General features: G+C 46.8%; 2 protein-coding genes across 3 annotated transcripts in view; both read right to left on the bottom strand.

The window, feature by feature from the left end:
• Nucleotides 1-1,494: 1,494 nt before the first annotated feature.
• On the bottom strand, nt 1,495-9,558 carry LOC119698218 (solute carrier family 22 member 13-like). 2 transcript variants are annotated; one of them, XM_038129887.1, is made up of 10 exons: nt 8,252-9,558; nt 7,168-7,271; nt 6,676-6,830; nt 6,173-6,341; nt 5,621-5,741; nt 4,974-5,068; nt 4,454-4,668; nt 3,879-3,987; nt 3,528-3,734; nt 1,495-3,046 (listed from the first exon to the last, which is right to left on the bottom strand). In XM_038129887.1, the coding sequence occupies exons 1-10, from the start codon at nt 8,621-8,623 to the stop codon at nt 3,004-3,006; spliced, it is 1,590 nt and encodes a 529-aa protein (XP_037985815.1). In that variant the 5' UTR covers nt 8,624-9,558; the 3' UTR covers nt 1,495-3,003. The 2 variants fall into 2 exon arrangements, with proteins under 2 accessions (XP_037985815.1, XP_037985814.1); XM_038129886.1 differs by having other exon boundaries at nt 3,528-3,738; nt 8,252-9,556.
• A 404-nt stretch (nt 9,559-9,962) lies between these two features.
• OXSR1 (oxidative stress responsive kinase 1) overlaps nt 9,963-26,270 on the bottom strand; it is an 87,913-nt gene continuing 71,605 nt past the window's right edge. The window contains exons 10-18 of the mRNA XM_038124607.1: nt 24,101-24,166; nt 23,738-23,860; nt 19,117-19,152; nt 17,318-17,494; nt 15,768-15,844; nt 14,840-14,892; nt 14,402-14,470; nt 13,460-13,524; nt 9,963-12,614 (exon numbers count right to left, since the gene is read on the bottom strand). Of these exons, the coding sequence (XP_037980535.1) occupies nt 12,540-12,614; nt 13,460-13,524; nt 14,402-14,470; nt 14,840-14,892; nt 15,768-15,844; nt 17,318-17,494; nt 19,117-19,152; nt 23,738-23,860; nt 24,101-24,166 (741 nt within the window). The 3' untranslated portion in view covers nt 9,963-12,539. The remainder of the gene's footprint in view (nt 12,615-13,459; nt 13,525-14,401; nt 14,471-14,839; nt 14,893-15,767; nt 15,845-17,317; nt 17,495-19,116; nt 19,153-23,737; nt 23,861-24,100; nt 24,167-26,270) is intronic.

The raw sequence follows: 26,270 nt of genomic DNA, 5'->3' as shown, positions 1-26,270 counted from the left end.
TGCCCATGGCCTCATAACCACGAGAGCCCAGAACACTGCACTGTGTGCATGCAGAAGTGTATTTGCATTCCCACAGGTTTATGTTTGCGTTCCCACTTGCTGTTCCAGCACTCCTGCCTCCCCTTTGTGCTGTCACCTCTACTCGTTACAGTGCAAGGCCGTGTGTGGGCTGGCTGGGAGTGACATTGAGGCACTGCAAAAATCCTGGACGTCCTCCCACTTGTGCTGAGCTGGGCAAAACGTGAGTCAAGCTATTCAGGTGCTCTTCAAGTGCAGGGGTATTCAAACTCACAAGATTCAGTGATCCAGAAAAGAGCAGATAAAATACAATACAGAGCTGTTGGAGTGAGTCCAGAGGAGGCCACAAAGATGATTAGAGGGATTGAAGAACCTCTCCTGTGAGGAAAGTTTGGATTGTTCTTCCTGAAGAAGAGAAGGCCCCAGGGAGACCTTAGAGCCCCTTCCATTGCCTAAAATGGCTCCAGGAGAGCTGGAGAGGGACCTGGGACAGGAGCATGGAGTGACAGGACAAGGTGGAATGGCTTAAAACTGACAGAGGGGAGATACATATTAGATGTCAGAAAGAAATTCTTCCCTGTGAGGGTGGTGATGCCCTGGCACAGGTTGCCCAGAGAAGCTGTGGCTGCCTGTCCTAGGGTGGCTTTATGATGCTTGTATCCCAAATTGTCTGTTCTGTTTGTGCTGGATATTAAGTTCTGCACCTTTAGACTGGTTCTGAGAGCAAAGTGGGGGAGAAGAAGAGCACAGTTTGTAATCAGAAACTGCACTTGCTCCCCCACATCCTTCTCCTGGACTGTGTTGTCTGCAGCACGGACAGTGGAAGAGAGCTATCCTTTGCCTTTAGTCAGTTTTTAGCTAGCTGAGGCAGAAATGATCCTTAGGCTGTGGTTTTTCTTTTTCTTGGAGCTGTTCAGCCCTTCTCTGGACTGAAAACCCAGGACAGCACTGGGAGCTCACACCTGTGGCCCACCGGGGTGGGGGACGTGGCATTTTCCAGTGCAGGAGCAACTGATAAGAGACCGAGTGAGCCAAGCTACACCCCACAAAAAGGACTTCCTAAATTTGCCATCTCTTCAGAACAGTGAGAGGTTTTATTGTTTTAAATTATTCTTCTTTTTATGCTTGTGAATACTTTGCTTGTTAAAAAAACAACTTTTTCCACTTTTTTCCAAGGAAATATTTCCTCAAACCAGTTGGGGGAGGGGCCACTTGAATCTCCTTTCTAGAGGGACCCCTTTGGAAGTTTCCTCCCAAATTTGCCCTAAACCAGAATATTGCCCCATCCCTGGAAGTGTCCAAGGCCAAGATGGATGTGGCTTGGAACAACCTGGCATAGTGGAGGGTGTCCCTGCATGTGGCAGGGAGGGATTGGAATGAGATGATCTTTAAAGTCCCTTCCCACCCAAAGCACTCCAAGATTCCATGAAATGGATCTTCAGCCCACTGGAGGCACAAATGAGCTGGAAGCAGAAGTTCATCAGCTGTGCTTGGATGCTTTTATTTATGAAATGAGTTAAAACAGAGAGTCTCAGAGTACAATTTCCAAAGTGGTTCCTTCAATAACTACATTTGGCTCCAAGCTCTTCCCTCAGCCTTTACCCTCATGCCTTGTTTTCCATAAAAGCCTGAAGGAGGTACTCCCCAGCCTTTTCCAAGGAAAGGACAAAGGACTGAACTCCCTTGTTCTCACGATACTGAAGATGAGCACCAGAGCAAATCCTCTGAAAAGCCGTGCCAGAGAGAAAATGGCACCACAGCCAGTCCCTCCTGGCAGGAGAATGTCACATGGCACTGATTTTATCCAAAACGCTGTCTTGATCAAACTGAATATCCATGAGGTACTTTGGTCCATGGAAAACATGTAGGCATGACAATAGTGAGAAGAAATACTGTGGTTTAACATTTCTTGACACTACCAGAAAAAAACCTTCAAGCTGTAGAGTCAAAGGTGAAGAACCACCATGTGCAGCTCCCAGGCTTCTTCTGTACCCATCCAGGGGGAAAAGAAAGTTGGACTGGGGGACATGAGATAATATGAAAGGAAGCACAGGAAAACCACATTATTTTCTTCACGGTATAAGACAAAAGCGGTCCTAAATCTTTTAAAGACAAAATGGATCCAGCAAAAAAGGAATGGGTTAGAACAGAATAGAAAAAACCTGACATTTCCCAGAAAGATTTGTAATTTTTTTAAGAGACCAACTGCCACAACATCCCTCAGTTTCCTGGAATGGACAAATCAATTTGGTCCCACACTGTAGCCCAACAGCACCATTTTCCATGCCCAAATCATCATGACATCAATTCAAAGCCAGCAACACTGAAGGGAAATTTCAGCTGCCTGTTAGATGTCCTTGCTCCCTGCATGCTGTTTCTTCCAACACTTTTTTTTTTTTCTTCTCAGCTGAGCATCTCAAATTAAAAAAAAAATAAAAAGGAGTGTTTTTATGAGGAATGGGATGATCTTGCTAGACAGTCACAATAAATCACTCCTTGCAAGTGTGAGATTATTTTCAGTGCTGCATCTGCTCCAGCTCTCCTGTTAGTGAGCCCAGTTCTCTCTTGCAAGTTTATTCAATGCTCTAGTGGGTGTCTCACTAGACAAAGTTTATAGTTTCACCTTCCTGGAGACATAACAGGAAAAATGAAGAGGAAGTGCCTCCATTCTAATTCTTGGTTTCTTTCTTTTTCCCCTCAAGTAAAAAGCACCTAATTTTCTCTGGTGAGAGCCCTGTTGGACACTGGTGACTGCCTGCAGTGCCTGAGGACAAGCTACAGAGGGAGATACAGGAAGGCAAAAAAGACAAGGAAACTCAATTGGCAGTGATGGCCTAAGCAAAGGTGGTGTCCTGTGCTGGAGAGACCCTGCCTGTCCTCAGTGCCCACACAGCACTGGGCTGCCTTTATACACGGCCACCTGCAGACCCAGCTAGAAGTACGTGGTCTTCGTGCTCTCATTGTCTTGGCCATCACCTTTTCCTTTCACCTGCCCATTCTGAGAGCTGCTGGTGGCATTTTCACAGACCTGATGAAAGGGAAAAGGGTGTAAAAGAAAGGAAAGGTGTGCAAAGAGCTGATGGCAGTTGTCCTTGAGACAAGCAGCCTTCAGCAACTTGGATCCCATTCCTGACTGTTCTTGTGGACACCCTTCTCCCAGCAGACAACAGAAGTATTGGGGTGCAATTCTACCTGGTCCATGGGGAATGAGGGCTGGGAGCTATGAGAGGGTGTGAAAGCCAGAGGATCTGGCTACAAGGCACCAGCGCTTCCCTGAGGAGGGCCAAGGGAGGAAGCACTGGCTGTTGTGTCCCATGGACAGGAATGAAGGGATGACTTTCACATGCAGGATTATGGGGTCTCCTCCCCTCCCTCCACAGCGGGACAACCCCACTCTGTTCCCTCCCACCTCTGTAACTCCTAAAGAAACCCCAGCACATGCAACCCAAGGGGTTCCCCCAGCGCTGGCTGCCCACATGCCCACCCCAGAGGCAGCACCAGGGACCCACCTCAGCCGGGGGGTGGCCGTCCCCTGTGTCATCTGCCAGGTCAGTGCCGCAGGTCTCGGGTAGCAGGACACAGAGCAGCCCCCCCAGCACAGGGGCGCTCCCGAAGATGGCCATGGGGATGGCCCCATGGTACTGGCCCAGGAGACGGACCAGCGGGGCCAGGATCCCGGCCACCCGCGCCGCAATGGAGCACAGCCCCACACCCGTCTGCCTGTGGGAGTGAGGGGCAGCGGGAGCTGTGGGCAGGGGCCAGCACCCCCAGGCCACCACGGGGATGAGTGCGGCCATGGGGACAAGTGGCTCCTGCCCCATCACCACTGCTAGTCACTCCAAAGTGTGGGGAGAGCTCACCTGACGACCGTGGGGAAGAGCTCGGCAGCATAGACGTAGGAGGTGGAGAAGGAGGCTGAGGCAGCAAACTTGCCAATGGTGGCCAGAACGGTGGTTGCCACGGGCTGGTCTGAGGGGAGGAGGAGAGATGGCTGCTATGGGATGGGGGAGGGCTCAGCACCTCTCATGGATGGCGACTGGGGATTGCAGGGACAGCCATGTCACCTGCAGGGAACCATTGCCTCTGACAGCATCTGAGCATGGACCGGGCCGCTCTGGCCTGGTGGCCACTTTCAGCGCGCTCTGCATCCATCATCTCACCTCCCCAGGGATTAATTTTCCCAGAGCACAGCTCTGTTGACAGAGGGCCCACTGGACTCAGTTCTGCCCTCTGCTATTGCCATCAGCAAGAAAAGTTTTGGGTTTTTGGAATGGGCCCTGTGGGTCCATCCAGGCCCGTGTGGCCAGGGTCAGCTCAGGCCTAGAGGGATGTGCGCCACCCTGGCTGGGAGGACAGAACCAGCAAGGGAAGGGTTGGGGCTCTGTGCCTCCCCGTCCCAGAGGATGTCCTCTCCGTGTGGGACGAGGTTGTTCACCTTCAGGGATGCCGGTGATGATCAGACACACCAGGCCACTCAGCACCAGGAGAACAGCCTGCGTTTTCCTCCTCCCGAACCTCTGCAGAGTGAAGATACAACCAACACGGGCTGGGATTTCCACTGCTCCAAAGGCCAGCTGAGTCAGGTAGATGTCCAGGCCAAAATTTGTCACGTTCAGACTCAGGCCATAGTAGACAAAGCTGTTCACAAACCTGAAAGCCAGGCAGCGTGGTGCTGAGCAGGTGTCAGCCATGAGAAAATGCAGAACTGATCTCCAATGACAACATTTTGACCAAGCCACAGCATTTCCCAGGAGATGTAAAACCAGAGGAATACACAGGCCTGCCAAAGCTGGAAATGCTATCACCATTCCCACAAAGTATCTTAAACAGCCAGAAGCAGAAACACCCATCAAAAAACAATCAAAACCCACAAGGTGAATTTCTTAATGACTAATTCAATCCCTTCCTTTCTTTCACATAGAAGTTTGGGAAGAATGCACCAGGGAATGTCTTACCAGGCACATGACATGATTGAAGCCACCTTCCGCAGGTGCTTCTTCCGAAAGAGATCCAGGAAGCTTCCAGACTTGACCTCTTTCTCAGGCTTCAGCTTCAAAACACAGAAAGTCAAAGAGTCAAAGCAGCAAAAGGAAACCCTTGGCCAGCTCCTTTTCCACCTGCACTCCATGGAAAGCCTCAGGGGGACAGGCCTGTGACCCCAGTGGTCTGGGAGGGAGGGCAGCCCCACTGCCCTCTGGGTGTCCTGAGAGGTTCCTCAGGCGGAACATGTCCCCAGTGCAGGAACTTTGGGGTGGGCAAGGAGGGAACTCCCCTTCAGGCATTTCTGCATGGAAACCCAGAGACTCAAGAGACACTCTGTGCTCATCAGTCACACTCCTGGAATCCTCAGAGGAGAAAAGCCAGGGAAGCATTTCAGTCTTTCCCACATCCCCGGGGGGACCCCAGAAAGCTCCAGGCTGAGCCTCATCAGAAGCTGGGCCTCTTCCCGGACCTCGTCCCTGTGGAACTCAGCTGGAGCTGGAGTCGCCCACAGCCCATGGCCATCCCCAGTGGGAATGCAGAGATGTTTCTGGGATGAGCTGAGCTGCAGGCGCTGCTGCAAGGCCCAGGGCAGTGTCTGAGGACAGGAACCCCCCAGTACCTGCTGCAGGAGCTCTGGTGGGAGGCTGCGCTTGTTGGTGGCTGCCGCCTTCTGCAGCACCTTCTTGGCTTCCTCGATTCTGCCCTTGGTCACCAGCCAGCGAGCTGACTCTGGGAGCACCCTGCCACGAGAGGAGGCCAGCACATGCTGCTGTGTCCTGCTGAGCTCCCCCACAGCCCCTTTCTCTGGAACCACGTGCAGCAGGCCTTGGAATCACCACAGGATCAGATCCCAGAAGCACAGAATCTTCAGCCTTGGAAGGGACCCACAAGGATCATCAAGCCCAACTCGAAAGTGAAAGGCCCTTGCGATCAATGGGGCTAAACACCCAAAATTTAGGCTCCAAAGGCCACATTTGGAGATGTGAAGCAAAGCAGCTGCTGCTCTCAGCAGTGCAGTGCCCAGGGAGATGTGCTGAGCTGTGCAGCAGCTCCTGCAGCAGCTGCACTCCGATGGGAAAGACCCAGCTTGGTTCTGAGCTGCTGCCTCCTCCTCACTCACACCCTCACTCTGCTGTCACGTCTGCAGGAGCTCTGTCCACATCCTACTTACCCAATGCAGAAGAAAAACGCAAACATAGGAGCAGATCCTGCAATCTCCAGCAGCCTCCAGTTGCGAATCCCGTAACTCAAACCAGCCAAAATCATCTGCCCCATGGCGAAACAGCAGTGAGAGGTGAGCACTGCCTTTGGTCGGGAGGAGACACCGATCCATTCTGTAGCTGAAAGGAAGAAAGAGGGCTCAGAATCATCCAAATTATTTCCCCTGAGGCAAACAGGTGTTTCCCTGGAGAAGAATTATTCTGGAGGTGAGGATTAGACTGACCTCCTGTTCTGGGACACTCTCCCCTTGCCCTCCTCTGAGCACTGGCTGGAGAGAGATGCTCCCCAAAGCTCTGACTGAGGGCTGAGAAGTTGCCAAAGTACTGAAGGACAGTGAAGATCAAGACCTGTCTTTGCCTCGGTGTTTTTCTAGTCAAACACGATTATTTTTATTTCTTTAAAGACTTTTCTGTTGCATCTTGAGATGCCCCAGGGCAAGGGCATCCTACTCACCTAAGGCCAGTAATGTCATGGTGATCCCTGACACGGAGGCCCCCACCACACACCTGAAGGCCATGTACACATAGAAATGGGGCACAAAGGCAATTCCCAGGCCAAACAAGCCCTGGAGGAAGACGGAGATCAGAATGACTGGGCGACGGCCGATCCTGGGGAGAAACAGGGAAGACACAATCGGTGTCTGGAGAGACCCCATGGAGATGGCAAGGAGCCCAGCAGGTTATACAGTGATTTTTATCACCCTGATAAGGCTCAGAGTAGACTGTGGGATGGCAAGCAAAGCACTGTACACACATGCTGTGTCTCTCTCCCTTCCCCTCCCTGTGTGGCCATGCCCTCATGGGACCCAAGGACTTTGGTCAGGGTCCCTGTAGTGAGAAGTGGTAACAAAATGCACAGGGTGCACAGTCCAGACAGGCTCGCACCACCTGGCCTGTGCTGTGGTGGATTTGCACAGACCCAGGGCAGGGGGCTGTGGCTCCTCACCTGTCACTCAGAGGCCCAAAGATCATGGATCCCAGGAGCAGCCCTGCCATGTAGATGGCCTGGGCAATGTCATTGAGATCCTTCCTGTCACACACCAGGTCAAACTGGAGAAAGGAAAAAGAGATGCTTTGGTATCCCCACTTCCAAGGATGTGAATGCCCATAGTATGCACAGGGCACACAAGTCAGAGGTGGGACAAGCTGGGGTTGTCCCACCCCCAGCGGGGTTCCTCTCCCATGCACTGGGACCTGCAGGAGTCCCCCTCGTCCAGCCCAGCCAACCAGGGGAGCCTCCTGGTCAGCAAATTTTCCTTTAGGTGGGCCTGGGGACAGAAGCAGCTTGCTTCCTGCCAGACCACCTGAGCTCCCAGAGGGGAAAGGATGCAATGCTGATTTCTAGGACAAGCAGTTTCTGTTAAAGAGATGTCCTGCAATTGCCAGAACCCAGAGGACATCAATGGAAAGAGTGACATAGGAAGGATCATAGGACCATAAAATGGTTTGGGTTGGAAGGGACATTAAAGATCATCTAATTTGAACTCTCTTGCCATGGGCAGGGCACCTTACACTAGACCAGATAGATCAGAGCCCCATCCAACCTGGCCTTGAACACTTCCAGGGATGGAACAGCCACAGCTTCTCTGGGCAACCTGTGCTAGGGCTTTACCACCCTCAAAGTAAAAATTTCTTCCTAATATTTAATCTAAACCTACTCTCCTTTATCTTAATTTAGCATCTTTCTTAGCTAACAATTGTGATGTTGTGGGTTGGACTAGATGACTTTTAAAGGACTCTTCCAAGCCAAACCATTCCATGATATTAAGTTGGAAAAGTTAACCCCTGGATGCAGAGGGATGGGGAAACCCAGGGGCAGGAGGTCCCTCCAGGAGTGATTCATCTCCCCACTGGCACCTGTCACAGCCTGCACCCTCTCCAGGACCACACCTGGGGCCTGCATGGTGGAGCCAAGGTCCCCAGCCCACACCTGCTGTAAATCCCAACTGCACCATGGTCAGGCACCAGCTCTGGGGGAACTGTGGCCATTTGGGTGCCCCATCCCAGCGCATCAAGCAGCAAGTACAGACCTCGGTCAGCAGGGACGGTGGCTGTTCCGAGGGGTACACCCAGCCACTGCTGCACTTCTGCGTGTGGTTCAGTCCATAGGCCAGGATGGAATCCAGGTCCCAGTCCACCGGGGAGAACATGGAGCACTGCTCAAACTGCCCGTCCGCGCCGCGGGGCAGGGTGAGGTTCAGCTGCTCTTCCTCCGTCAGGTTGGGGCCGACGGCGCGGATCCAGCTGGTGTCACAGTGGTGAGGCACATCTGGGACCATGAAAAGCTGGCAGAACTGGTGGAAAGCCACACTGAGGCAGGGGATCACAGAGAGCAGCACCAGGCATTTCTGGAATCGCCCAAAATCACCAACTGCTTTCAAAATTTCCCCGACACCTGACATCGGTGGCTGTGTCTGGGAAGGACAGTGCCGGGACAGACTTCCCAGAGGGCTGGAATTAATGTTTAAACCTCAGATAAGCTCTGCAGTCATAGGCAGTCACTAGAAGTACACCATGTAATATATTAATCATCCCTGTGCCACCCACAAAGATCCAGTGCTGGCTGGAGCAGAAAGACCCCTGCTTCAGGGAACCTGGGCCAGCTCCTGTGCCAGGGCCAGGTGGCATGGACAGGAACAGACTCTTCTCCACAGTGACTACAACAGCTGCAAGTGCTGAACCACTCAGGAAAGCCAGGTTCAGAGGGGCCAAAACATGCCCAGCATGATGCAGAGCTGGGAACATCCCAGAGGAGTAAAGGGAATTATGTTAATGGATGGGCAGGAGCAGAGATGAGGAAGGGCAGCCAGTTCATTGTGATTCCATGGGAGCTGCCATTCCCTTCATCTTTTGCAGCTTCCCTGTGCAACACAAGCAAGCTGGGCACAGGATGTCCCTCCTTTCCACCAGTTCTGGGCCACCCTGCAGCTGCTGGGGGCTAAATGCAGAAAGGACTCGGGGAAAGGGGAAAGGGATGGAGGAATCTGACACAGGGCAATGGTGCTTGAGGCTGAAATATCTAAAATGATAATCGAGAATCCAAGTCCACTGCTCAGCCCATCCCTCATGTAGGTAAAGCATTTGCCTGGAGCCCCTTTGAGATGTCCATGAGGTGCCCAAAAGCCACTTGGATACTCCCGCTGCCCACAGATCCATGAGAAGGGCATTGTAAAGCATGCTGGAAAACAGACCCTGGATGCCCCACTGGGGCTGACCAGGGCATCCACAAACAATTAATGTGGAGGAGAGGAGGGAGTGCAGTTCATGCTCTCACCACTTGTCAGGGTATAAATCCTGCCACTTTCACACCAGCCTGTGTCATCTGAGGCATTCCTGGACAGGGGAAGCTCATTCCCAGTTGCACAGGGCATGCAGAGCTTGGAGCAAACCTCTTAGCTAGAGACAAGCTCTCGGGGCACCTAAGTGCCCTTCTGGCTCCATTTATGCACACCGCTCCTGCAGAAATGCGCTCGTGGAATGGTTTGGGTTGGAAGGCACCTTAAAACTCATCCAGTTCCACCCCTGCCATGGGCAGGGACACCTCCCACCAGACTACATAACTCAGAGCCCCATCCAGCCTGGACTTGATCTCCCTTTCCCCACTGAGTCTTCCTGGGGGCTGTCAAACCTCCCACCACCCCAAACAAATACCCCAGGGGTTGTAGACACCACTCAGACAAACCCCTTCCTCAAGACACACCAACCAACCCAGTGACAAGCAAACCACACATCAAACGCCTGGCAATGGACAATTTGTTCTTTATTGATTAAAAATTAGACACATGCAGTAAAATACAAAGTCCAAAAAAGGAAAAAAAGCTTGACTATTTTACATCTTTCATTATAATCTACAATACACCAAAGTTGTGAAGAGGATCCGTTTTCATTAACAGAGCATTGTCCTTAAAAGTAGGAACTAACTTAAAATTACCACCTGCTTCCAGGTTCAGATCAGAAATTTGCACAAAAACCAAATCCTTAATGACACTGGAAAACAATTATGAACAGCATTGGCACTTACTGGAACAACATCAGAAAAGACAGTTGTCTAGCACTGTAATAGCCCAAGTAAATATTCTGGATCCCTACCCAAAAGATCTGGAGATCCATAGAGCAAAACCCATCAGCTTCTTCCTCACTTATTTTCTCCATTAAAGAACTACGGAACCTTGGGTTAGCGTGAGCTCAAGCTCTCTAAGTCCTGGCTTTGGGAAAATGGGGAATAACAATAAATAGATGCTGCATTGTTCCATTTGAGCAGTTTGAGTCCTAACCTTCCTCAGCACCAGTACACAAATGAATGAGGAGGTCCCCAGGGCATGCAGGCAGAGGGAAAATAATACTGTACCACAACTACCTTGTCTCTGTATCCTAAAGGCTCCCAACACATCCACACTGAGCACAGGGTGACGGGAAAATCAAGGTGCCAGCCTGCTCTTCCCAAGCCAACAAGCTCAATGGGGGACACTGTAGGGAGTGCTTTGTGTCAGGCAACAGGGAATGGTGCCAACACTTGCCAAACCAGCCACCACCAACTCCCTGCCATCGGACACTTGCTTCCTGGGCTCAGCACCCCAGGATGATGATCTCACTCCCAGGTTCTCATCTTCCTCTCCCTCCCCTTCACACTCACCAGCCATGGGGCTGCAAACAGCCCATGGGGACACACCCAATATCCACCCAGAGGCTACAAGCAACAGGGGCGGTAAGAAAAGAACATGCACAATTCAGGAAGCTTCCACAGCTGCTCATAGAGAACAAGATATAAATACAGATTGTTCATCCGAAGACTTGGAAATTAAAAATAAAAAAAAAAGAAGAAACAGAACAAAAGTCCTAATTGAACCTAGTCATTCCGCTCTGTTTCTGCATTGTTTGTGTCTGATGGAAACAAAGCTCGTTTCCATCTGCATGTTAAATTACAGACTTACAACTTCTGTGTAGAAAACACTCCAGAGCCAAGAGCAGTTACAAAGGCCAACTGTGAAACAGTAGGAAAAAAAAGAGTCAACACCATTTATTATTCACATATTGCATTACAAGTGTCTCTTATCAAACTCAGAGCATAATTTATATTATTCATGTAGAAACTCAACTTCAACACCACATGGAAAGAAAAGCTAAATACGTGTGTGTGTGACAGGGGTGCAGTGACATCCTGATCAAACGTCGAGGCTTGGGCTGACGCGCAGCCCGACGACCCAAGGGATTGAGTGCAGGAGGGACAAACCCAGCGCCCGCTTTTGCCCAGTACAGCCACTCTACTGGTGATTCTTTATTGCTGTAAAACACGACAGGGATGGTTCCACGGGTACCAGCTTGCAAAGGACTGGGGAACACGTTGGGAGGCCAGCCAGGCATGACCAAACTGGGTTTCAGGGACACTTGGAAGTGCATCTGTTCCAAGGGCAGAGTGACATAGATCTCCTCTCCCTGTGACCATGAATATTGCGTTCATCATCTGAAAGACCAGTTTCCAGGCAGCAATGCCTCCCTGGTCTGCTTCAAGAACAGACTACGTCTAAGATGCAGAATGAAAGCAGTAGGAAGGACTGCTGAATGTAAATTAAAAGGTTCAGCCCTCATGCCATGCCTGGCACTCATGTGGAGAGAACCAAAATGATAAAGAAAAAAAAAAATTAAGGCAGTTTACATAGGGAAGCTGACTTCTAACACCTCAAAGTCAAGGAACTTCTCCAAAACACAAACACAAGGGAAGGAAGCTCTCCCTCCTGTGGGTTAAGACTCTGCTTGCTTTCTCAGGTGCAAGCATTCAAACCAGCAGTTTTAAAACACACAGCCAAAGAGAAGCAGATTTCTCAGCACTCCAGGTGACCCAAACAACACATATATTGGTGTTTCAGATAGAAGGAGAAGCAGGTAAAGAACCAAAAAAAAAGAAAAAAAAATCCGTTCAGTATTAAAACTTGTGCAAAAACAGCAAGTGAAAAAAAATGAAACCACATGTAAGCAAACACTTAGGCAAGATCATCAGAGCAGTGGAACCCCCTGCTTCGTACTCAGTAGTATTTTTCTTTAAAGTAAGGCAATAATAAAATGAACATGCAGGCAATGACGTGTTGGGTCTGCATGTTTGAGATGACAGATACAAAAACATGAGAGTTGTTTACAAAAGGTGTAAACGTCATCGGTAATTTCAGGAAGGTTTGTGATCCTATTAAGGAAAATGTTAAAGCTTCTAGGAAGGGGGCTGTAGTTCAATTCTTTGGCAGTAGTGGTTTTTTTTTAGGCTAACAGAAGCATTATGAATATGCACATGTGGGTTCTCTGTTGGGAAACATCTCCTGGGACCAATGTTTAGCTGATGCTGAGCTGTGCAAATCCTATAAGTTTGCCATCATCCGGAATTTCTGAGCCGTCGACACCAGATGCCTGAAACAGGGAAGAGAGATCCAAATAGCAACACACATGCTCTACCTTCCAGCAGAAACCACAAGCAGGTGTATCAGATAGGGTTGGGGGAGAAAGCAGGCACAGGACAGCTTTGCACTGTATTCAGCAGCTTGCACTACCCAAAGTTAAAATTGAGTGCTTTTGTATTTTTGCCTTTTTTTTTTTTTTTTTTAAGGTATGAAGGGCTGGGACTGAAGTTTTGCCAATGTCTGCTCCAACTAGACATTATATGTGCAGTAACTGGGGTAAAACAAGTGAAAACTCCTTACAGAAGAGTAAATAAGAGCACTTAATGCTTTACTCCCAATAACCTGGTTAAGCCTTTGCTTTGCCACTGTAACTCCCCCTGAATTTCACTACCTCTGAAAGATTCACCAGCTCTACTCCCAGTTTTGGCTCTCTTCTTTGTCCCACCACACTTATTTTCTTTTTTTCTTCTTCACTTGCCCATTTCCTCCTCCAGCAACAATGTATCTGGACCCTCCCTCATTCTCTTCCTCCAAAAAAGGAATCTGTGGCAATTCTTAGCCCATCCACCTGCCTTGAAATATTTCTGCAAATGCACATCCCAAGCCCCAAAAAACCCCTCTGCAACATTTACATACATTAATTAGCACACCATCTCATGCTTATTTATCCCAGGTGCTGCTCAGAGGATACAAGCAGGGAGACTGCAGTGCCTACAGTTATACAACCCGTAAGAAGCTTTAGGAAAGAAGGGAGGATTTAGAGTGCATACATCAGATGCCTGCAGTAAACATCTACATGCAATGCCTTCTCCTTGCAAGGGACAACTTGATCAATTAGGGAACAGGAATAAATACCAGTCTGAAAGTGATGGATCTGTTTGCCTGGGGCTCTTCCACAATTTTCTGCAAATTAGCTGCAACTGAAATCACACACAGACACAAAGAAAATGGGCAAATATTAGGACAGGCTGGAGAAAAACATACCAAACTCATTAGTCCTCTTTCTATTACTTAACAAACTTTGAATTTTTACACTGATAAGGAAAGGTTTAGGTCTCAATTGGACTCAGTCTACTTAAACCTAAAGCTTTGAACTGCGAAAATGCTCCTATTGTTACCACATTACTCTTTCAGAGGTAGTTATTTTTCCCAGGATGTGATGGGATCAATAGTAATAAATGCCCAACTGCATCTGGAAATTCAGGTAATTTTGCACTAGCAGCTGTTCCTGTGTACAAGGAACAGCTTTGCTTGCTGCAGTTGGAATACACAGGCAGTGCTGACAGTTTAAAAGTCTCACCTGCTGCACAGAAGGATACATTTATTTAGCAAATTGCTGTTTGAGGCAGCTGTTCCCCCCATGCAACTTCTGCTGCTGCCCCAGCACGTGCAACTCACACTTCCTTCCCCAGCCTTAATTAAAGCCAAAAAGCCTGGCTGATTCCAGTCCCAGAGCCCTCTTGCACAGGACCTGTGAGCAGGACAGGCTTGTGCAGCAGTTTGATGATGCATCTCTGTCAGATGACAATGATTTGGCTAATGCATCAATTAGACTTCATTCTGCATTACAAGGAACATTTGTTTCACAATGTTACCAATTAAATCATCTTCTTGTGAACTGGGGGTTGCCTACATGTTGGCACAGAACTGTCACCAGAATTGACAGCAGTTGTGCAGGACCACTGGGGTAGAGAATCAAGGCCAGAGGAAATTTTCCTATCACCCACTAATCAGGTCATTTTTAACATGCAAAAAATGACTGAAATGGTTAGAGCAGAAAAAATCATTTGTAATTACCTATTACCAGATCTCTGCCATCAACAAGACCTGCTGAAATGAGCTCCTGAGACACACCATCTGCAGTATCTGTTGGGGAAAAACCCAAGAGCCATCACCACAGAGCAGAAATCCAGCTGGTGAAGGCACCACACAGAAAACTAAAGGAGCACACAGGCACCACACAGAAAAGGCACCACACAGAAAACTAAAGGAGTTTGTACAAACCAAATAGCAGAAGTGCCCTTTACAAAAGACAGGGTGCACACCAGATGCTGTGAATTCACTGGAATTCACTGGAGGGCTGCGCTTTAGTCATATCCATGAGTTTTACAGCAGTGCTCCAAGCCCAACCACAACAAGCCCTTTAGGAAGGCACTGTGGACAGACACTCACACAACAGCAGAACATCAAACACAAAACTTCCCCTTCACACACTGGAATTTCCCACCAGCTCACCTTTCCCTGGGGTGAATTCAAACCGAATATCATGGAGCTCTTTATTTGAATTCCTGTGGAAAGAAGAGAACTTTATATAAAAGAGACCATTTCATGGCATGATAGGTTCCCAAAAGAGAGTGCTGCCATTGAATAATCAGTCTGTGAATTCATTGCATTCTACCCCCTCAAAGGCAGGCAGAATCTCATCCCTTGGATGTGCATGTGGAAGCAGCACAGTCTGCCTCCCAGCATGACAGAGCCTGGGCCAGTCCAGGATAGGTGAGTGCCACCTCTCTGCTACAAGGCCATGCTGTTCCACTGTCTCAACAACTCATATCCCTCAGCAGAGATATCCTTGGAGCACGTTTCAGAGCAGGGAAGCGCTCACTGGCTGCAGATGCACACACATTATGGAAGTGATGCTCAGAATCCCCACTTCAATGCCCACTAACAACCAGGATGCCTCCAGAGATGAGAGGCAGGTTCTTTTAATGAGGAACAGCAGTGTGTGTAATGAGCATAGAAAGATTCTTTTTTCTGCCTGTTTCCAGTGGCACAGACCAGAATCCACTCCCTGAACTGGGTAAAAGCTCTTCACTCTCAGAACTGGCTGAAGTCTGAAGTTGTGCATGAAGATTAAGATGGACCAGCACAAGGCCAGAACCCCTGGATCCCTGAATCTTTATAAGGAACCCAGCTAGTTTCTCTTTCCCACTCCATGAGAGTTTAGCAATGTTTACACAAATATCTCTTTCAATACAGGTTTTGCCAAACCAAAGAGGATGTGATAAACTGCTTTTCCAGGTCACAGTTTGAAAAGAGCAGACAAAATCCAAGCTGACACACACTTAACCTCCCCCCTATTAATTAAAAGGCACAGAAGAGTGCCGGTGGGCCTCTCTACAAAGGCTCATGTTAACAGGACAGGTCTGTTTTGTGTCCTTACCTTAACCTTAATACAAGGTTGATGGGGACTCTCACATCTTCCTGTACCGGAGCTGCAGCAGGGGCTGGAGGTGGGGCCTGCAATAGAATTACACATTTTAGGGCAGGTTAAAAATACCTTCCTCTGGTTTTAAAACTAGAGATAACCTTGATCTACTGTAGATACAAGTAAAAGTTTGACTCATCATTGGAATCATAGAACTACAGTGAGAAAGATGACAGATCAATGAACCAGGAAAACTTCACACTTCAACAGGAGGGTCTCTGCAATTGCCTTGGAAAGAGTAAAAGCTGCACAACTTTGAGAAATGCCAATATGCCAGGAGTCTTCAGAAGTGCTAAATACAACAAGATTGCTTGCTTTGCATTAAAACTTAAAGTTTTTGGATATTCATGACAGCCTCAAGACCTCCTGTGTTTTAATCCCTGCCACAAACATCTGATTTAAAAACCTGATACAATTGTATCAGGAAAAAAATTGAAATGGCAGATTAGCATGTACTCTCAGTTACCTTTTTTTTTCCCATGAAATCAAAGACTTTAAGAGCATCTAGCAGCAATTTTATAGCTGCCTATTTTCAATTCTAAATTACTTCTGAGTAACTGTTGGAACATGTAATCAACTCATTTCATATTGGATAGCAGCAGATTTCCAGTAGGGCTGATCCAGGAGTTGCCCTGCACTTGTTAGAGCACTAGTGATATTCCCAGTACAGAGCTAAGTGTTATTCAATCTCCACCAAAAAAACCCAAATAAAACAGAGAGGGGTCAGCCACCTGTGCTGCCCATGCTGAGGCAAGGGTTTTAGACCTGCAGGAACAAGACAGACACACCACCAGGCTGATAATTTAAGCATAGAAGTCTTGACCAAGTGTTTTTTATCTAGATTACTTGTTTTTTCACAAGAGAAAAGGAAAATAACACTTTGTTTAAAACTAGCATTTTACTCCCACGTGCTTTTGGCCCAGCAATGCAGCTCAAGGCTTCTGATCACAACCTGGTTTCTGTTGAGGCTGAAAACCACCAGGTCAGTGAAAACAAACAAGGGTTCATGGAGGAGCCCAGAGCTCTGCAAAACAGTAACCACTGAGCAACAAGAACCAGAGGAGAGCCATAAAGAATAACACACTGACACAGAGAGCTGTGAGGAAGAACATATGCAGAGCTATAAAAAAGAGCATATGGACACTAAGAGCTATAGAGAATACACTGAGACACAAGTTCATGAAGTTCAGCTTAGGACAAGCTACCAATAAATAAGATATTGGGCCCTAGTGGCAGATCTTCTGCTAGAGCATATCCCAAGTGTCACTGACACCAACACTGCTCCAGCCTTCACTGCTGCTGGTGTTTCAACTGCTGCATAAAATTAAAATATTAAATACTGGCCTTTTTAAAGAGATGTGAAGGGGGTTGATTGAAGTATCAAAGCTATTTGAATGTTTCCAATAATATGTCAAACTTCCACTGTTTCAGACTGTTCTGGCAAATCTGGAATTGAACAGGTAAGGGCAAACCTGAAAGCAGGCAGGAAGGGTGGCTGCTCTTACCTGGGCTGCTGCTGGGGCTGCTGCTGGGGCTGCTGCTGCTGCTGGAGGAGCCTGGCTGGGTGGAGGTACAGCAGTTGGAGGTTGTGCAGGTGCTTGTCCTGCAGCCTGAGGTAGTTCAGTAGGTGCCTGTGCTGGAGCATTGAGTGAAGGACCTGGAGGCTCTGCTGATGGAAACAGCTGCAAGCAAAAAGGAGTTTTAGTGACAAAAGGAACTCAAGAGTTCTGATTCAAGCACCAGCTTTCCCAGAAGTGCTTGTCTGCCACATAAATCACTTAGAGAAGTTCAGTGCCAAGAGCATTCCCAGGCTTCCAGGACATTAATGCTGATCCCAAGTTGGTGTTCAGGGCTTTAATGTGTCCTTATGTCCAGGGACCCATTCTGTCCTGACATTTGCAAGCTTTTCTCACCAGTAAACCAAGATATCAGCATGGCTGTGGATCTTAGACAAAAATTACACTCTGTGGCAAGGCTGCATGTACATAGATTTATCCAGCTGGGATGAGAGCACCCTATCCTTCAGTCTCCCTCTTTCCTGGAATCCGAGTCCTACTTGTATTTCCAAGTAGCCATGCCTTCAGAGCAGAGGAGCCCTGCTTTGGCTTGGAGCTCCTTTCAGAGAACAAAGCCCAGCAAAGCAGTGAGATAACTATTGACAACTGAGCCCTTCACCAAGCAAATGTCAGAGTAATTTGGGCGTCAACGGAAAGTGAATTTAGAGCTCTTCAAATCACACTAGAGACAATTTAGGACTGGACTTTACTTTAGTCTCTTGCAAAAACAAACCCCACCAAGCAAACAAAAAAGACCCATATGAAATTAATTGAAGGGTGGGGAAAAAGAGCTAAATGGAAATTTAATCTCTTTTTTACCTCTTGTTATTCAGTACAGAGAAACCAATTTTGGCACGGGAGCCAAAGAACTGTCAACTTGATGGCATTTCAGTGTGCCCTCCAACTTACTCTGGCGGGTTGTAGGAAATATAAATCACCTTCAATGCTGGAAACCTGGACAGGAGACTTCCAATGGGAAAATTCATCCCAAAGGGATTCTGGTTTTCAGCTTTTTCTTGAATTCAGAATTTATGTCAAATTGCAGTGCCAGAACTGTAGTCTTTCTCAAAATCTCCCTTTATAAACACTTCTTGGAAACAAATAAAGGAAGAACAGGACAGCCCAACCCAAGACTAATTTCTAGGAGACAGCTCTGTTTATCTTTGAACACAGGTAGGGAAAAGACAGACATAGCACAGTCTCTGGCAGATAAGCTGTCCCTATCACTGAAAGATGAGACATACTAATATTCCTAAGGTAAGAAACAGTTCAGAACTGAAGAAAGATGATAAATTGCAACTGAAGCTGTATTTGCTATCAAATACTACTACAGAATTCTTTCACAGTTCTGAGCACAGGTTCCAAACCAGAGAATTAGACAATGCAAACCAGACATCCTAAAGTTGTGTTCTGTTGGGTTTGTGTCGTTTGGGGTTTTTTTTAAGGAGGAATTGAGAAGACAGTTGTTTTGCTTAGATTTTTCCTGTGACCAATTCATTACCTTGCAACAAACAGACTTTTGCCACAGCAAGCTGACAAGACATAGAACAAACTTACCTCAAGAAGAGCTCTTGGCACTACACAGCCAAGGATTCCTTTCATAGGAAGCTCTTCAAACAGAGCTCAGCTAGATACTGGCTTCTACTTCACACAATATTGCTTTCAAAGGCTAATAAAGCACGTTCCTTGAAACAACAGCAATAACTAGGAGTCATCTTTTCAAGAAGCCATTTGCAATTATAACTTACCTCGGAATTCTGTACAGGTTCTTTCACTCTGGGAGACTAAAAAACAGAGAAAAAGATGTCATTGCCTAGACCACAGTGAAGCTTACTGACTAGGAGGACTTGTCAGAACCATACTGAACATGAGAAGCCTACCTAATTGTTTGAAGTTACACATGTGTATTAAGCTGCATGATAAAAGGGAAGCCACACAATTTGTTGTCACATTGTAACACCCAGAAACACAGCCCCATTTCAGACCCTGCAGTGATTATTTCCACAGTGGCACACAGTACCCAAAGTTGCTATCACTGTTACTCATAAGCAAAATCCAGGACTCTTGAAGATCACTCAGACTGGATCAAATCCCTTAAGCATCAAGATGGGAAAATCTATTTTAAGCTACTCAAGTCTGGCAGAAAAAGATAAACACAGATCTGCCTGGCAGAATTCTGCTAGAAAATAAGTACCCTTCACTTACTTAGGGAAGTAGTTTCCAAGCCAACTTGCTTCAAACATACAGAACCTTTGTAGGGTGGGAGGGAGGAATCAGCCTTGCTTGTGCTGCTTTTTAGAAGGAAATCCCTGGCCTGCTTCCCCTGCCTTGGACCCTGCATTCTGCTGTGCTCTTTGTGAGAGAAAGCAGAGAACTGGCAGGTGGGTGTACACTCAGCAGTGAAATGAAGAGACCTGGGAACAATGGGGAAAGTGCAGGCAAAGCAACGTGACCGATTTTTGCTTATCAGTAAAACAAAGATAACACTGCAGCAGCTGTTTCACGTAGGCAGGGAGGAATTGCCAAGTATTTCTGGAAAGCCCTGCAATTAAGAGAGCCTGCAACTTTGACTTCCAACAAGTCCAATTAGTGGAGATAGGTGGGATGGTTTGGTCCATGCTGGGAATAAAAAAACCCTGTTCCTTCTCCACATAATGGTCCAACAGGTTGCTGTTTGGACAGTACGAGCAGGACAGCACAACATTAAGGCTCATCAGGCCCCTACTCTGAGAATTTCTCCACTAATAGAGACCATTGCCTTAATGAGTGCAGATCAGAGCAATTTGTAACATATGACTCAGAGGCTTCTGGTGAGAAAAAGTTAAGGAGTCTTGCACTCAGAACAGCAAGTTTCAAAAAGGCCTCTGGACAGGGGAAGAAGGAACACTTCCCTCAACATGACTATGTGTAGGCAGTGTCAGGGAAAAAGTCACACAGCCAGAAAGGTAAAGCCTGAAATCCATCTCAGTGTGCTCAGCCTTCACTTAACAGTTACCAGGTGGGATGAAAAACACGGCATTGCTCCCAGAGAAATAGCCCTGCTCCATGTCTGCAGGCCACAGCTGCTGCAGTGCTCTTCTGGGAACAAAGCTCATATCCAAGAGTACCTGGATGCCTCAAGGAATGACATAAAAGGAAAGATCAGTGTGCTAAGGACAGTACAGATGAGCATGGAAACACTGGCCCTGCCCCTCAGCTGACAACTGATCCAGATAAATGACCAACAGAAGTGGTGAGAGCCAGCTGAGTATGAGCCAGCAAGTGCCCAGGTGGCCAAGAAGGCCAATGGCACCTGGCCTGCATCAGGAACAGTGTGGCCAGCAGGATCAGGGCAGGGATTGTCCCTTGTACTCAGCACTGCTGAGCCACCTTTAGTGCTGTGTTCAGTTTTGGGCCCCTCACTACCAGGAGGACATAGAGGGGCTGGAGCAAGTCTAGAGAGGGGCAACAGAGCTGGGAATGGCTCTGGAGCCCCAGGAGCAGCTGAGAGAGGCAAGGGGGGCTCAGCCTGGAGGAAAGGAGGCTCAGGGGAGACCTCCTCACTCCCCACCATTCCATGACAGGAGGGCACAGCCAGGTGGGGATCAGGCTCTTTTCCCAGGTAACAAGTGAAAAGAAGAAATGGCTTCAGGTTGCACCAGGGGAGGTTTGGATTGGGTATTAGGAAAGATTTCTTTACTGAAAGGGTGCCCAGAGAAGTGGTAGAGTCACCACCTCTAGAGGTGCTCAGAAAATATGAAGAGGTGGCCCTTGGAACAGGGTTAGTGGTGAACACAGTGGCTCTGGGCTATCAGTGGGACTCAATAATCCTGGAGGTCTTTTCCAACCTTAACAAATCTATGATTCTATTAAACACATGGACAGAAAGAAAACAGGACAAACACTAAAAAACATTTACCTAAGGCACAAATAGGATGACTTTGGAGATTAGTTCTAACTAATTTCTGCTTGTGTAATCAAAGATGATGTGAGTAAGCAATGAAATGTGACCACACAACTCACCACTGCACAGATTTATCAGGTAACAAAAAGTGCACAATTTAAAAGGCCACAGAGCACAACTGCTTTAATTTGAATTCAAGGTTTTAAATGCAGAGAGGAAGTTCAGAAGGTCTTTATATCCAAAAGGTAATGTTGACCCAGCAAGTCACCATATTCAGTGAATTGAAGAGATATTTCTGGCTTTGGGTATAATAAATATTTGCCTGCTTTCAGGTGCAGTCCTAGGAAGAGACTTGTAAAATATATGTTTGTGCATATTAAATTCACCCTATTTTTTCTGTGAAGTGGAAACAAGTAAAAAAATATCAACACTTTCCATTTATGTAGATGATTTTATGCAGGTTAATACTTCAGTATTTTAGCACATTAAGTCAATCTGCAGGGCCTCCTTTTACTTTTACTGCAGTAAAATGCAGGTACAGACAGAATCACAGAATCACAAATTGTTTTAGGTTGGAAAGGACCTTTAAAAATCCTCTATTCCATCCCCCCTGCAAGGGGCAGGAAAAAAAGTGCCACCTAGTTAACACAAGTTATTCTACCCAACAACTTGGTTAAAATTGCAGAGGGATTTACAGACAGGTAGAATTTATACCAAGTGTTTGAAATATGACCAAAAACACAGGGAAAACACTAATCCTCAATAACACCACTGTATTCATTCAAAAAATTGGCAGTTTGGAAATAAGTCTTAGGATTTCTTGAAAAGGAATCAAATTCAAGTACCCAGGCAGACATGTAGAGAGGTCTGAGGTTCCAGAGTGCCCTTCCTGACATCCTGGAACATGCAGATGTCCCAGAGTCCTGTGTTACACATGGGGTGCCTCCAAAATGATAATATACATCTACAGGGAGGTAACTGAATTAAGACCTACTACTCCAAAATCCTTCCTAAAGCTTTGCTGAATGGGAGACTTACAAGTAAGGGCCAAGCACAGCACAAATAAGAGTGATCAGGACAGGCAGCAGTACAAGGAAAATACATCAAAGCATCAAGAAAAAACTGTCTTGAAAAGGAGCTTGTAAACATGTGTGTCAATCTGCTTTTTCCTGCCTAAGAGGAATGAAACAAGTAAGTACTGTTCAAAACAAGTAAACAGTGTTAAGTCATGGCAGCCTGAGCTTTGAGACAAGATACAACAAGTTCTAAATAACCTCTGGAACAGAATTAGGGTCTTTTACAATATTGCCTCTGAAAATTGATGGTATTCTAGCCTACAAAAGGAATTTAGAAGAATTCAGCTTATATCTTACAGCTTATTCATCAAAGAATTTCAGTAGTAGCTACCTGGTACCAAGAGATTTTCCTTGATCATGTATAATAAGAAGCTGGACACAATAAGCTCTTTAAGAAGTCACAAGAGTTGCTATCACAAATAATGCATTTACTGTATCAAATGGCTTTTAAAAACCTAAGCATTTCATTACATGCTGAAAAGATGCAAAATCTTGCATTTAGTATTAAAGTGTCTATTCACAACAGCAACAGACACCAGACTAATGAAAGAGAAATGAGAGAAGTTGGAAAGGGATAAATGCTTCAAACCAATACTGCTTTTTTCCCTTTCATACTGAAAAGCTTCCTCTAAACATCCTTCACTGTCTCACTAATGCAATTACAGGATGATTAAAACACAGTCCAATTCCAGCCACCTGCTGTAGTGAAAAGAGACCAGGCAAACCATTACAGTCAAAACCCACACAGGTGACTGCTGGGGGAAGACAGCCTGAAAATTCATTGTAATCTTTTAGCTGATCATTACACATTACTCCTCTGAGTTGTTGGGGGGTTTGTATATGTGTTTGGAGAGGGGAAAGTGGTGTTTTCTTGAGGATTTTCAAGGACAAGACTAATCCCTCCTGTGACTTCAGGGATGCTGTGAGGTTTTCTACCAGGATTAATGGATTTCAGTGTAACTGGGGTGGGGGAAGAACCAGGCCCTGCATGCTTCAGGAATCAGCCATAAGAACAGGCCCTATTGATTTCAGCTCCATCCTGGAGAGGGCAGTAGGATAAAACCTCTCCTAACACTTCACGAAGAAAGCATCTCAACCAGTCAGCACCCTTAAAGGGAATATCTTAGCTGCAGTGTATTAGTATGCTGAGCTGGGAGCAGGCTGTCTGCATTAACATTTCCAATTATACTGAACATCTCTGAATGAGACCAGCTGTGCCCCACCAGAGTGACAGAAAAGATCAATACAATTTCTTCAACCTTCAGTCCGCTTTCTTTGCTGCAGCTCCCAACTCGAGGGAAGGGATTACAGCTTGCAGTGTATCATGCTTAAGGCCATGTGCTCCCCAAATATTTTTAGACCTACCACAGTTGGACAACAAAACAGAGACAGTGGAGTTTGAGGACCCACCCTGAGCTGTGAAATTGCTGCTCTGCCTTCCTCACTTTCTTCATCAAGCTCATCATCACTCCATTCCCAGCCACCATCTTCAGTCTTATGAAGACGCCCACTGGAGCCTGGGACTCTCCGGACCTGCCCAGCACAAGAACACAGAATTTACATCTCAAGCAAACAGCTTCTACAGTTGATTTTAGAAGAAATAGCACCAGAACATCTTCAGGTTCCATCACCTGCCATGGTGTCTGATTATTTTATTGAAATGAATAGCTCTACCTAGAAAAAGCTGTACTGAGTAGTTATTATTAAAAATGTGAATACAAGCACAAAAAATAGTACAACTGTAACAGCAAGAGCCCAGGAGGTTTTCAGTACCTTTTTGGATCTTTCAGTGATTGTTGGTGCTCTCTGCAACATCTTCTCTTGTAAAAACTCTTTATTCTGCAAAGAAAAAAAATAGCAAACATTTGCATTGCTGACAACATCCTTTGATGCCTTCACTGTCTCTGATAAAGTAACTGTTAAGTTGTTTCTAGCAGAAAGTGGTTTACATGTTTCATCCCTACTCCCCCAAGGATATTAACCACTCCCCTGCTTTGGGCTGCAGTATGTGGTGTTTCATCCTAAATACCTTTTCAGTTAGCAGTGGCACTCTCCTTATGCAAAGTGACATGGAATTAACAACTGAGGAGCTGGATATTATTCTGATTTATTTGGAAATACACATAATATACTGCAGTATCTGGTACCCTGCTGAGGCATTTGGCATTCTTCCATTTGCAGCTACTACACCACCTGGATTCAACCCCTTTGCTTTATCTTACTCCTAAATTTATGCCTGTCCAACTGTCAAAGGCAAACCTCAGACAGGTTGGGATGTAGGAATCCCTCTGTGCTGGAGCAAACAGAAACTGGGACAGCAAGATTTAAAGTGGCTGAAAAAATGTACATCATTTTTGTTTAGACAGGAAGTAAATGCAGTGATCACAACAGACTGAATACTGGGGAACTGCTATGATGCTTTATTGCATTACACTTCCTCTTCAGCAAGCTGCTCCAGACTGGCCAATGTGGGCTCCTGAGAATACAATTTTCTCACTGCTGAACGGTGGGGCCAGACTTGTGGCAGCAGGGGAAGCAGGGCAGTCCAGGCCAGCATTCTGGCATTTGGCTGGGTATTCCACACCACACCAGTGCAATTGGAAAGCTCTGCTGTCCCTGCCCACGCAGAGCTCCCAGAACTCCCCCAGGATGGTTGCTTGCAGGCAGGATGGAGAGTCTCAAGACACAATGTCATTCCTGATAAGTGGCTCCCAGTATTATCAAACCATTCTTTTACATAACCTAGATGGTATTTAAATTTATGACTCAATATAGATGTATAGAAGCTGCACTCTTCAGCCCTCAAGCTCCAGCTGTCAGTTTGGCAGTGGCTGATGTGTGACAGTAATTTAACCCCAAGTGTGAACTGGCACACGTTTGCACTCCAGATGCTGGGTGGTTAAGCAGTGCCTCATTTACAATAATGTTAATTTTCTATCACCACCCATGCTAATATGTCTCCAGCAGCTTAACGAAAGCACGAAGGAGATTTAACACACAATGAAGTGTAACATGAACCAGAACTCGCAGAACCAAATGGAGAAAGGTCAGCAATGTGTAAACCATCTTGTCACTTTGGACACCAAGTGTGCATCCAGCATACAGATGCAGACTAATCAGCTGCCTAAAATCCCACGATGGACAATGAAACCCCAGTATATACTGTCAAGAGCTCAGACATCAATTAAACCTGCCCTAAAGCAAACTTCTGCATTTCATTAACTGGATCACCCTCCAGACTTCCCTGGTCCATAGAATTATCAAATCACACAATACCCTGAGTCAGAAGGAACCCACAAGGATCGAATCCAGCTCCCGGCCCTGCATAGGACGCCCCAACAATCCCACCTGAGAGTGTTATACAATGCTCCTGGAGCTTTGGCAGCCTTGAAGTCATGACCATTTCCTGGGGAGCCTGTGCAGTGCCCCACCACCCTCCGGGGGAAGAACCTTTCCCTAATATCCAAACTGAACATCCCCTGACACAGCTTCAGGCCATTCCCTTGGGTCCAGTCACTGTTCACCAAAGAGATCAGCACTTGCCCCTGTGCTTCTCCTTATGAAGAGGAAGTGCAACTTTCCCTGGGTTGTACCTGTAAAGATTCCTGTCAGCTTTAACAGGGCATCCAGCTCCTGTCCAGATACCTAGCGTGGCCAATTCCATTTAAGCATCTTAATCTGGGAGTTGAAAATTACTCTGATTAATTGGTGATGCTGCTGTGCTATGCCAAGTATGCAGTCTTTTTTTGACATTTTAATCTGTATTCTGCTATAAATCCTGTGCACTTTGATCACAAAAAAAAAAAAAGCAAACAGAAAACATTCCCCATGCTCATGGAAATGCAAATCCTGCCCTGTGCTACTGCTGTCTGTCTCCCGCAGTAAGACCTTGCACATTGCAGATGCACTCATCTCCAGGCAGTAATTACATAATGCTTGCTGG

This window comes from Motacilla alba, chromosome 2 (genome assembly GCF_015832195.1).
Source record: "Motacilla alba alba isolate MOTALB_02 chromosome 2, Motacilla_alba_V1.0_pri, whole genome shotgun sequence".
In the NCBI taxonomy this organism is placed as follows: Eukaryota; Metazoa; Chordata; class Aves; order Passeriformes; family Motacillidae; genus Motacilla; species Motacilla alba.
This window is presented reverse-complemented; position numbering and strand designations above follow the sequence as displayed.